At 42.0% G+C, this 12,860-nt stretch overlaps 1 protein-coding gene across 10 annotated transcripts in view; it reads right to left on the bottom strand.

Moving 5' to 3' along the window:
* LOC147019375 (progesterone receptor-like) overlaps positions 1 to 12,860 on the bottom strand; it is a 315,415-nt gene that overhangs the window by 244,451 nt on the left and 58,104 nt on the right. For 8 of the 10 annotated variants that reach the window (XM_085899845.1, XM_085899842.1, XM_085899839.1 and 5 more), the window contains exon 3: positions 9,956 to 10,091. In XM_085899845.1, the coding sequence (XP_085755971.1) occupies positions 9,956 to 10,091 (136 nt within the window). Of the gene's footprint in view, positions 1 to 9,955; positions 10,092 to 10,741; positions 10,951 to 12,860 lie in introns of those variants that run through there. The other 2 variants (XM_085899846.1, XM_085899848.1) reach the window with 2 other exon arrangements.

Genomic DNA, 12,860 nt, shown 5'->3' with positions numbered 1-12,860 from the left:
CTCTAAACCCCATAACCAAAACCTCCTCTAAACCCCCAAAAACCAAAACCACCTAAAAATTTCCATAACCAAAACCAAAACCTCCTCCAAACCCCCAAAACCAAAACCTCCTCGAAATCTCCAAAACCAAAACCTCCTCTTAATCTCCATAACCAAAACCAAAACCTCCTCGAAATCTCCAAAACCAAAACCTCCTCTTAATCTCCATAACCAAAACCAACACCTCCTCCAAACCCCCAAAACCAAAACCTCCTCTAAATCCCCATAACCAAAACCTCCTCCAAATCTCCATAACCAAAACCAAAACCTCCTCCAAATCTCCATAACCAAAACCAAAACCTCCAAATCTTCACAATCAAAACCAAAACCTCCTCTAAATCTCCATAACCATAACCTCCTCTAAATCTCCAAAACCTCCTCTAAATCTCCATAACCAAAACCTCCTCCAAACCCCCAAAACCAAAACCTCCTCGATATCTCCAAAACCTCCTCTAAATCTCCATAACCAAAACCAAAACCTCCTCTAAATCCCCAAAACCAAAACCTCCACTGTGTTAAACACACTCCACAAACATTCATGTGGTTCCGTTTGAGTAAACGATACCTTGTAGGCAGGACGATGTTTGTAGAGGAAAATAAAAAGTGAAACTTGAAGACTGTGCGCTGTCATGACATGATACCCAACACCTCTGAATGTAAATTGGAACCATTTACAAAAGGCATTTGACTTTTTACACAAAAGAACAGAATGTGTTCACAAACAGAGATGGATGACAAGCGTAACATGAATGCAAACAGGATTGTTTTGTCCTTCAAATTGCCACTGATGTGTTTATCAGTTTTTCATGGACTTGCTGCTAAAGTAACACGATTGTGCCAGCTTGCTCTTCATGGTAAAGAATGGCGACATTGATCAAACAATTCAGAAGGAATTTCTACCAGGTATAGCAGGACGTGCAGAACATACTCAAGTCCTCATGAAAACTTTCCTTGATCCCAAACAAAATGCGAGAGAGATTGTCGTGGCCCGACTGGATTTAGCGAATGCATATGGATCGGAAGCACATTCAATTTGTGTAAACTTGATTCCATTTGCACTTGAATGCTATCACAACCCAACTGATACTCGTAAATTGATATACAAATAGTATGAACTGTTAGTGAGTACACACACAGAAGTGGACCTCTGATTAGTTCATGTTCCAGACAGGATTGTACCAAGGATGCTGACTGTTTATTGTACTCATTTGTTTTTTATAATTGTGTTCAATCTATTACAGAACTGTTCAACACCAAGCAAGACCTTAGGTCAAGTAGACTCATAGCAGATAGGCAGATGACTCTTGACCCTGATAGCCAGAAGTGTCTCAGGGTATAATGTGCTTTTCTTTTCTTTTTTTTTTTTAAACTTGGTGGAGGAATTTCTAAAGTGGACAAAAACAATGAAGGCAAAACCTATAAAGTGCAGAATGCAGGTCATTAATAAGTTGCAAGTCGCTCGATCCAATGGAAGGACTTCGATATCATATATTCCTCATGATGCACAACTGCATATCTATGGGAGAGTTTTCCATTGATCAACCAGGCCCCAATGAGATTCCTTTGTGAAGAAATCTTCAAGGATCTTAACAACCAAGACATGAGGAACAGTTGTGAAAGATAAATTTGGGAATCTCTTGGAGATAACAAATAAAGATCCCATCAACAGTATCAGAAAGATGTGGATCGACGAAGACACAGTGAAGAGGGTAACCTCGAGTTCATCATCTACCGCCGATTCCCTGACTTGTTTGCGAAAAAAAAATTACCAAGCATGAGCAACACGATAGCTTGAAGCATGTGCAGGACTTTCATGACGTGCTGACTCTTCCATCCTTCATAGTAAAATAAAAATAAGGGATTATAACGTAGGACCCTTACCACCCACCTCAAATGCATGCAACTGGTGAAATCACACATCCTGAAATAGTCAGTTTATGTTGAAACACAATTTGTGTTTGGCCACGTGGTGGAGAGACAAGAAAGGAAGGAGCAGTGCAATGGCGGTGAAGGATGGATGGGTCATCCCGGGTGAAGGAGGTATCTGAGGAGCAGATGATTGTATCCCTATACTGCATGAAAAGGTTAGCAAGATGGTTTTGGATTCGAGACAGCCATGCATGTGGATGTCAAGTGGAATGAGCTCCTGTACTCATGGTCTCCAGAGATGAGAGAGTTCTACCTGAGCACAATACAGGACACTCTTCTCACACTCTTGGGATAACTTGAAAATCTTGAACAAACGACAGCTCGGACGGCGTCACTTGTGTGGTTACAATATTATTAAATAACGATGAACATCTTCAATTGCTGCCAGTACTCCTACAGAACTGGGTGATATAACTCGTGACACGACACCCTGTCCTATTTCTTTCAGCAATGGTGGCAACCTCAAGAAGATCATACAATACCATTTATTCCCCACAAAGAAGCAAGAAATAGCTTTTGAATTGATAGTTCCGGTAGATGGTTACGTCACCGAACTTCAATAGTTTTAAAGGGAAGAAAGAACCTCTTCACTTGATTTTAATGTCATGACAGTTGCTGCAGCTAGAGAGGGAGGGTTCCTAAAAACAAACCACTAAAACTACATCCACCCCTTCCAAGTACTGATGGCTGCTGCAAGAGATAGAAAGCAAGAAGTGATGGCTTGATGAGCTGTAACGAGCTCCAACTCCTACACTGTGCACGCCCTCAAAACATTGATGCAGATCGAGCCAGGAAGTGCATCCCAGAGAGGGAACTGGTGTACAAAATTGAGAATGTAATCCTCTTCCCGGTATTGGCTGCAGTACAATCCCACTGGGAAGTCGGGGGCTGTAGCTCTGCCAAGCTCATGCCCAATAGGCCTATGCAACTGTTTAGCCAGAAGAGCCTTTTTCATGTACTGTACACAACAAAACACAAAAAACACAACACACACTTGAGTGGAGTTAAGCAAGAGAGACTAAGATGTGAGAAAGGTGGACGAGGGAATGAGAAAGTAAGAGGGGGCGGTAGATCTTCTCTCATTCTTTTGTGTTGTTTGCAGATAGGCCATGAATCGTCTTTAACAGCTATTTTACGGCAAGCTCGAGCGCAATGTCATTTGTGATTCGTAAGGTATGAATATTACAAAACAGACATAACCGAAGCCCACATGGTAGTCCAAGTCAAATGCATATTCTCATGATCAGGTCCCAAGTAAGAAAATACAACAAAGAAAGTACATTATACTTACGACTTAAAAATGGTGGGAAAATGTGAAATGATACCTAATCAGAGAATCTCGGACGCATTAAACTGGTAAGAAACATCCAAATTTAGAATACAAGTGCGACTATCCTTCACAGCTGTTTTCCTAACCGAGAAGCCCGAAGGTCGTGACTCGTACAGCTCGTGCAAATGCGTTCCGAACCCCGGTCACAAGCAAATGGCTCAGAGCTGAATGTAGTTATCTTTGAGGTACAATGTCATGTCGATTTTAAGGAAACGGATTTTTACGATTCATATGCCGAGAGAGGATGCATTTCACTGAGGTTTAGCTCAGATTTCACGTTTCACGGATTTACGAAAAAGCAGAGACGTGGAAATACACATGGCGCATGGGCAGATGGGCAGAGCGATAAGGCATTAAGTTTCTAACCGAGGTTGGGTCACACATGCATTTACATCCTGCCATTGCTCCAGGAAAGGACTGGCTTTGTGAGTTTGGAAGGAATTTCCATTTTGGCACGGGGCTTGGCAATGGCATGACGCCCATTAGGTCAATTCTTAAGTATGCGAGGGCCGATGGATTGTGGAAAGCAAGATTTGGATTAAAAGACCAGACATGACAATAAAGTAAAGACATTTAAATAAATGAAAGAGCAAAATAAAAATAAAAAAAATAAAATAAAACCCCACATCCGTACCTTGGATAGTGAGAGTACGACCTTTTCTTGAGCCAAGAACCTGCTGCTCGTTATGCTCATTTGAACAATCGTGGCCAATCCGCATATACAAACATAATATATATACATATATATATATATACATAATATATTTCTGTTCTTGTGCTGCAGCATCAAGACTCAAATGGCAGATCTCAATCTTTCTAAACAATTTTTTTTTTTTTTAACATTTTCTTCTTCCCCTCCCTGAACCTATCAAACGATAAGAATCCATGCAGGCGAGATGAGGTTGAGAGGGGGATTATAATCATGATGGGAATCCATTTCACTGGTGCACCTGCTGCTCTTCAGCTCATTTTACATGCTTTTGACAGGAGTTACACTGCACACCTGTTGCCTTGTTCCGCAAGTGCGATCAGGGTTCTTCAAAGTAACGATTGGGTAACGATTCAGCGGACGTCATGGGCTCTTGGCGCTGTCTCAACCAAAAGATACGATGTTTAAATTACTGAACCTCATGATACTAACAATCTGCCACTGTACAAAGCAAATCATTATGCGACAGCTCATCGGCACAACCCTTCTCACAGGAAAAGTAATGAATTTCTGCAATTTAAACATAATGTGATTAGTTTCATTGTGGAGCGGGATAGGGGTGGGGAAACCAAAGGTCAAATGGGTTAATGAACTTCCTTATGAATAGAGGAATGATCATAAGTGCCATCAATATAATCATCTCATCTTCAATAAATGATTATGTAATGTACCATAATTGGAAGAAACAATATGGTGAGAAGTCAAAAACACTGGACAATTCAGAGCACTCATCAAAACGTGTACTCTCGTACTGTTGGATAGAAAACTGTCACTCAAGCTATCCTGTCGGTGTCACTTGAAGATGCTTACGACCCCTGAACAGCACATCCATCATTCCTGTTGAAGACGAGTCCTGTGATCCACAACACCGTGTACGAGTCTTTTGGTGGATGGATAAATAATTTTACTTTAAACATGAATGTTGTTGCATTTTGGGCCTAGATGGGACCAGATGGGTGTTGAACTGTTGATGGCTTCACATTTCATGGGATGGGATTATAGTCCTCGATGGCACTTGGACCCAAGCAGTTACCTGTTCTCTGGATAAATTCCACCTCCTTTGATATTGGACTTGACTTCCAGGGTCACTTAGGGTACCGGTGACACCATCTTATGACTGCTTATGACAATCTAAGGACAAACATCTCCTTTTATATTGTCCTGATGTCTCCAATTTCAGGCCCTCTCAATTCATCTCATTCCAACAGATACTTCACCATGGAAGACTTATTGAGGTATTTTAAAATCATCCATTCTAATGGGATGAGCAGCGGAGTGTCATTGCACTTTAAACAGCAGTGCATGGTCAGTTGATGACAACGCTCGATTACGTCCACAATGTCGACCATGTTGCCATTTGATATCGAGTAGGGCTTGCAGGCCGTACCGTTGGAGCTTTGCTCGGTTTTGTTTTTTGAGATTGCGGCTGCAGAAGTAGATACAGAAACCACAACCATACAGTCGTGATGTTGGCAAAGCAGCATTGCAGACTTTCATCCTTGCTGCCTCTCTACTCTGGATTAAATCCTGCCAACTGAAGAGCCTGCTTTACGAATTGTGTTAACAATAACTTGCCAGACCGAGGAATCGCTAAGTCACTGTAATGACAAAAAAGTCTCCAGAAGCACCAATCATGTAGCTGTACTGATTGTTGATAGACATTCGGTGCTTCTTGTGGCGGCTGTGGAGGATTTCCAACAAGCAGTGGCACTGGTCTTCAAGAGGAGTAAATGAACCATGGAAGATTAATGGTTGCCGACACAGCAAAAGTAGACCAACATCCTCGACTCCTCTCAATGCCCTTTAGAGATGAGAGGGCCGAGTTGATGGCTCAAAGCCATGCTCTCGGAGAACTTTGTCACTTCCACAAAAGATCTCTTGGGAGCGATTAGTTGATTTTTGCCAGATACTTTAGGTCCATTGGCTTCACAACTGTCCATTGGCACATTAAATTCCCCTGAAGTTGAGTAACAGTGAACGGAATGCCACCGGTGCATCTACCACAAGCATGGCATCGACGATCATATTCAGGAAAAACTGAACGAGAAGTTTTCAGCAATCGATTGACAAATATACTTTTGCCAAAATCTTGATGATGAAGGACCCACATACACTTTTTAATGGTGAAACATTACATTACATTACATGGGACCATAGATACCTTTCACGGCATCAAAAATGGCTTGGCATCGTGGTCGTCGACATACTCTCGAAGATCTGGTGGCTTTCTTGTTCCACCAGGTGTTTTGTAAAAATCTAAGTTTCGATTTCAGCTCGCTACACATGATCCTGTATCGGAGAGTTTTGGCTTGTGATGACAGATTTTCAACATAAGCGTTATGAGCAGTTCTTTTGTTCCACAGAAGGGATTGAATGACAGGATGACTTTCAAACCAATCTTGGTGTTTGAAAATGATGGAAATGCAATAAGGCCTTGCAAAATGCAAACAGAGGTGTGTGGAGTGCCTAGCGTTGAACATTTATACTCTCTTCTACTGTTTCCACCGAGTGGAATTGCTGAGTTTTGTACAAAATTTATTTTTCATGATATTGTCTTTCAATCTGCTCAAGTACAATGATCAATCATTTATTATTTACATAGTTTAAAGATTATGGAGCAGCTGTAACACAAACAAGCCGGTAGGCGACGATGGTTCACGGGCATTATTGAACAATGCCAAGATAGGTACAATTGAGTTAGTGGAAGCTTTTGAGGAAGTCCTACCGTAAAAACCTATCTCTTCAGTCAAAATTGACCGAATCAAATCGGATTTTTTATACGTTGTACTTATGGACATTACGCACAGCTTCTAGGAAATGAAATTGCGAGAAAAAAAAAAGAGAAAAAAATTAATAAATGAAAAATAAATAAATGAAAAATAAATAAAAACTTCAAGTGGGCGTGGCTCCACCCACAAGGGGCGTGGGACGCCCCTCGTACAAAAATACACAACCAGAGCATGATATATAGCTTGTGTCCAAGTTTCATCAAGATCGCATAAAACGTCACAGAGCTGTGCTCTGGAGAGAGTCACAAACAGACAGACAGATACAGACACAACAAAACGAAAATAGTGGTCACTGCTGGCATCTGCGAACCAAACACGCGCACGCGCACGCGCACGCGCACAGCAGCAGCTGACCTCAAGGGAGGCGACATGACTTCCAGGGTCACTTAGGGTACCGGTGACACCATCTTATGACTGCTTATGACAATCTAAGGACAAACATCTCCCTCCCCTCTACCCCATCACCCCACACTATCCCTCCCACGAGATGCCAACCCGTGTGGTTTATCCATGCCCGATCCTCCAAATATGATGAACATCACGAGAGGAAGTGGTACGTACCATTTTAAAGTCTTTGGTAACTTGGCCAGGGACAGAATTGAATCGTCATTTTTAAGATGTAAATGATGAAGCACACCCCTCCAAACAATGTTCGAAGACTATTTTCTCAACACAAGTGACACAGTAAAATAAATAATTAACGTTACAAAATTGTCACACGCTCACATCTGATGGCTCTCAATCCCAAGGATGTCATCATTTGGAGCCAGTTGACCTCTTGGTGTTCCGTTATCTCGAATGGAACATTTAATTTTCCAGTTGCATGGACACACAGACGTTTATAGAGTACTGACGAATAACGGGTCAAAAGAAACCCGCAACAAAGCACTTGGGAAAGTACGAGGAATAACGCACGCACATTCTTGTTTCGATCACCATTCCAAAAGCACAAACTTCAATTCAAATGGTCATCATGATCAGTTTCTAATGAGGTTCTTAAAGCTTTTGCTTGGATAAACAAACAACTTGTACAAAAAAACAAAAAGAGAAAAGATTCTTCAATTGAAAATATTGTTTAAAATCAAAGCAAAACAAACTTACATTGTTTGGATGAGTTGCGGTGTTGTTAGTTTGTTTGTTTGTTTGTTTGTTTAAGTAACTGGTCCAACACGTGGAACATGTCTTTCAATCCAGACAAATCTCACACTCTCACTATGTCTCTTCGAAAGGACCGTTTACAAAACCCCCCCATCCACTTTCTCAACAATCCTCTGGAAGAAGTCTTTTCTTTCAAGCTTCTGGGTCTCACTATCTGCCATGACCTTTCCTGGGAAAGTCACATTTCCAACCTTGCCTCAAAAGCCAGTCGCCGACTGGGAATCCTCCGTCGTGCAAAGTCCTTCCTCGGCCCTCTTGAGCTCCTGACCACTTACAAAGCTTTTGTCCGTAGCCTGATGGAGTACTGCTCTCCCCTCTGGGCTGGTGCTCCTGCCTCCCACCTTTCTCGACTTCACGCTGTCGAAACCAGGGCTTTTAAGATCATTGGCATCTCCCGCAATGAAGCTGAGTCTTTGGGCCTCTCACTCAATCACCGCAGGTTGGTCGGTGGTCTTTCTGTCTTCTACCGACTCCTCTCCAGCCTTGCCCCCCTGCTCTCTCTGCGATTTGTCCCAACCACATTTCCACAGGGCGCTCAAGGTCCGCCAACAACCCCCTTCTGGTAAAACTACCAAAATCACGAATCACTGCTCATCTTCACTCTTTCATTCCTCTTTTTCCCGCCTTTGGAATAAACTTCCTCACTCTATTCTTTCCCATTCTTCCCTTCAGGCTTTCAAAACAGCTGTTCACCACCACCTCTTATCTTCCCCCATCCAAATCCTCGATCTTTTCTACCCCCGATAATCCACCCAAGCCCACTTCCTTCGGTTCCCCTGCTTTCCTTCCTGAAAGTCCCTTTAATGTCCATCTTCCCCTCGCCATGTTCCCCGTCCCATCCCCATCCCACTCCCTTCCACAGTTCACCTAATGTGTCTGTTCCCCACTGTTTTGTCCCTTCCACTCCCGCCCCTCTTGTCTCATGCCTCCTTGCTGTGAGTTGTGTGTTAGCTCTCATACGAGCCTCGACCAAGGTATACAAAAAAAAAAAAAAAAAAAAAAAAAAAAAAAGTAGTAGGGGTGTTGTGTACGATAATCATTAAAAAGGTTTTTATCTGACATGACAAAAATTATTACAACAATGGTTTGAATATGAAGAGAGTGCGGTCACACAATTTAAAAACAATTATTATTTCACTTTTTGTTTTTCCCTCAAACCTGATGGAAACAGACACTTCCAACACTGGATTTATTATTATTATTATTTTTCTTCTTTCATTTAAACCGATTAACCCTAATGAGTTGAAAAATCGACAAGCAAATCTATTATGGCATGGTGTCCAATCAGAAATATCAAATAAATTAAATATTTTCACTTTGACATGATTGGAGTTAAATTGGCCAAATTGCTTTTCATCTGCTTCGCAGTGAATATCTATCTATCTCTATCTCTATCTCTATCTCTATCTCTATCTCTATCTCTATCTCTATCTCTATCTCTATCTCTATATCTCTCTCTCTCTCTCTATCCCTCTGGATTTAAGGGTCAAAGCATGGTTGATGTATGGTCCCCAGCTGCCTGCTTAATCAGGCAGTCTTCAGTTGTGTATGTGATTTATAGTCTAAAGACGCGCACACGCCCTGGGTTTGAATCCAGACCCAACGACAAACTGCCATCCCGGTGGTTCATCAATGCGTGTCATCTCTCGGATGGACGTCAAACGGGCGTCCCGTCTGCTCGCATTAGTTGGTGGACGTTAAAGATCCCGCGGTGTCCTTTGTGAACAGTTGGCGAGCTATCGCCAGCACCATGAACAGATTAAAAATTCCTGCCCTAACTACTGCTGGAAGGCAATGGTAAACAACCCGGTATAACCTGTGCCAAGAAAGCGCTTCAGCAGCACTGACGCTCTGTAAGAGGGTACGATACATCAGATCAGAGAGATATGTTGTCGAAAACCAGTTATCCCAAGTTGTAGCAAAATGCCAAATGCAATTTGTTTCAGTGGAGGACAGTGAGAGTGTCGAATGTTCTGATGGCTTGCTCTTGTACCGTTTTACCTGGTACTAGTGGCTCCAGCAAGTCCAGCATGTCCTCACTCATGTAGACGCCCATCGATTCAGCAACAGCACGAAACAGCTGCTCAGGCACAGATTCGCTACCCTGGTCACCAACCGCAGAAGTCACCTCATCATGCTGCGGTAGCAAGGTTCAATGGAAGAGAGGAATCATTTTGTTAATTTGATGGTACGTTGGCTTTATGGTTAATCATAAGCCTAAAAACAATATCACAATGCCTTGGGTGTATTGTCACACTCAAAGCAGGCACTACAATAAAACATTTTATTTTTTTTTTTTTAACAGAGAGGAGAGATTGAAATAATAATTTTGATGAGCGATGGGTTTGACAAATGTAAACTTTATTTCATGCAAACATCAACGTCAACGCACAAAAGCATTTTGAAACCGAGAGCGCCGGTCACCTCGAATGAGGAGGGTAAAAGTACTGTCAACTGCATCAAAAAAAAAAAAAAAACTAAAGCTTTTAAAGCAGCACGTATGGAGAAATCGATTGGCAAATGAAGAAAACTTTCAACGTGCCATTGTCTCAAAAGTAGTGGAAGCATGTCCCAGAATGATCGATATCGACGACAGCACTCACTTAATGACCTGATCATTCCATTTGGTGTGAACATTGAAAACAAGGCAGTCAAAGAAGATCTAGTCAATTCTCAGAAACCGGAAATTCAAGAACGGCAATAATTACGGCAGTGTTTGTCTATACGTGCCAGAAAGAAACCAAAGTCAACATTGCCCTCTCCATTAATTACAAGATGGATGCTCACCTCCATTCCTTCAATCTCTGGAACAGACTGCTCATGCCGATCGCATCATTCCCCTCCACTATTTCAAGCAATGCCGTTTCATAATTACCTCACACAGCTTTCTCCCATGCACTCCTCCGAGATCTTCTACTTTCATCGGCCTCATGGAGTGCTATAAAGACGCCAGCAACCCGTGGGCTGGAGACAAACTTTTTGTTGCGTTATTTGTAGCTCAATTGTTTTTTTTTTATTTTGAAATTCTAAAAACGGGCAAACAGGTATAATGAGGGTGCTTTGACGTCAATTGCCAGAAGTCAATCGCAGTAGTGTACCGAGCCTTACAGCCAATCGGCGGCATCTCGAGACTTGTCCCCAAGCCAAACAAAACATAGCTCACGGTTGCTTTGCCTGGGCGTTTATCGATATCGATGCGAATGATGAAAATGTTTTTGTGATTGTAAAATTACTCTTGACCCGACACAAGGCAGTGCCATTCATTTGTTACCGTTTTCATCTTTGTGCAATCAGTGGTTTGGGTGGAGATGTAAAAGCAGCACACGACATTGGATCTTGTGTAGATATCAGCAGGGGTACCTGGTAATGCCCGGTGCTGTTCGAATCCTGTTGGCATTTCGAAAATACAAAATGAAAAAGAAAATATCTAATTTTGATTTCTATTTTTTTGTGTGTGCGAGCCTAAAATACTTCCCTACACCCACTAAGGAATGTGGTCGGGGATCAGTTAATATTATCTTTAACATACCTACAAAGGCTTAGACACTATCGAGCCATTTTAGGGTTGTTGAAAGTTTTTTCAAAACAAAAAAAAAATTCAAAATTTTCAAAAAGTTTTTTTTTTTTTTTTAAACCAAAAAACACTCACCAGCACTAACTGACAAACCTTTGAAAGTTTAACGACGATCTATTTGGCCATTTCCGAGAAAAATAGCAACATAGACAAACAGACATCGCACTTAATAAAATCGATGAGGAAATATCAAACCAAATCAAACGAGCTGCAACAGGAAGCTGCCTGGAGTTCAGTGCCAATTCAGCTTCACCTGGAGGTTACCCAGGGATCAATGGGGGCAAAAAGACTCCTTGGAGTAAAGACACAAGACGTGATGTGGAATGCCCGGAGACTCCCCTTTGCTCGAGCTTGCAAACATAACTTGGCTCATGAAAAGCCAATCCAAAAAACGAAAATGGATAATTTGGGCCCTGGGAAGGTCTTGTTATGATGCCCTCTGGTATCCACCGAAGGAAATTGCAACCACGGAGCTTTTTGAGTACAATTACATTTAAGCGTTAACCTAATTCTATGTGCCATATTTCCTTTACCATGGCAACAACAACAATAAAAACCAGAAATATGTGATCACAAAGCGACCACCAAGGTTAAGGTCAAGGTCAAATGGCGGTCTGAAAAAAACAGACGTTTTGATTCGTATCCTTGACCTACTTTTTCGGATTGTCACCGAATTAACAAACACATTTATCATCATAACTTGAATCATTTTCCTCCAATTTTCATGATATTGAGTTTTATGGGTCGGTTATAGATGGGGGCACATTTTCGTAATTTACACTCTCTCCATAAATGCTGAAGGTCAAGGTCATATGGTTCTCACGAAATAATATGGCTATCATTGCAATGTGGACTTCACGATTGTGGCTCCCTCTCACCAGCAGCGAATTTCAACACATTCTACTTGGTGGAAAGCTTTTAAATAATCCCTCCTTTGATGGCATGCCATGGCGTGGTTTTTTTTGAAAACTCTCAAGCAGAATTTGCTGCCTACCTCAAGCCCGCAAAGGGTGCAGCAAATCATTTTATAATGTACATCTTAGCAAACATGGCGAAGGAGGGAGTCTGAGCTGCAACAGACATCTTTGTGGATATTCAAGCGACCTCCCTATTCCCAGATCTGCAAGACTCACTCCTCCGGCCACTACCACCCCGCCCGCCTCACCCCACCCCAAGTATGTTCACAGGTCCCATTCAAGAGAATAAATTACAACCAAAGCAGTTCCTAATTACGATTCTTCATGGGGCGATGAAAACAGATGGTAGGTAAGGTCATCCGAACCAAAGTGCCGCACCTTTTCTTCAAGGAAAATTGAGCAACGGTTACAATTT

This window comes from Eptatretus burgeri, chromosome 10, assembly GCF_056783735.1.
Source record: "Eptatretus burgeri isolate ZD-2024b chromosome 10, Ebu_testis_v1, whole genome shotgun sequence".
In the NCBI taxonomy this organism is placed as follows: domain Eukaryota; kingdom Metazoa; phylum Chordata; class Myxini; order Myxiniformes; family Myxinidae; genus Eptatretus; species Eptatretus burgeri.
The sequence above is the reverse complement of the archived record's forward strand: the minus strand, read 5'-3'. Positions and strand labels throughout refer to the sequence as shown.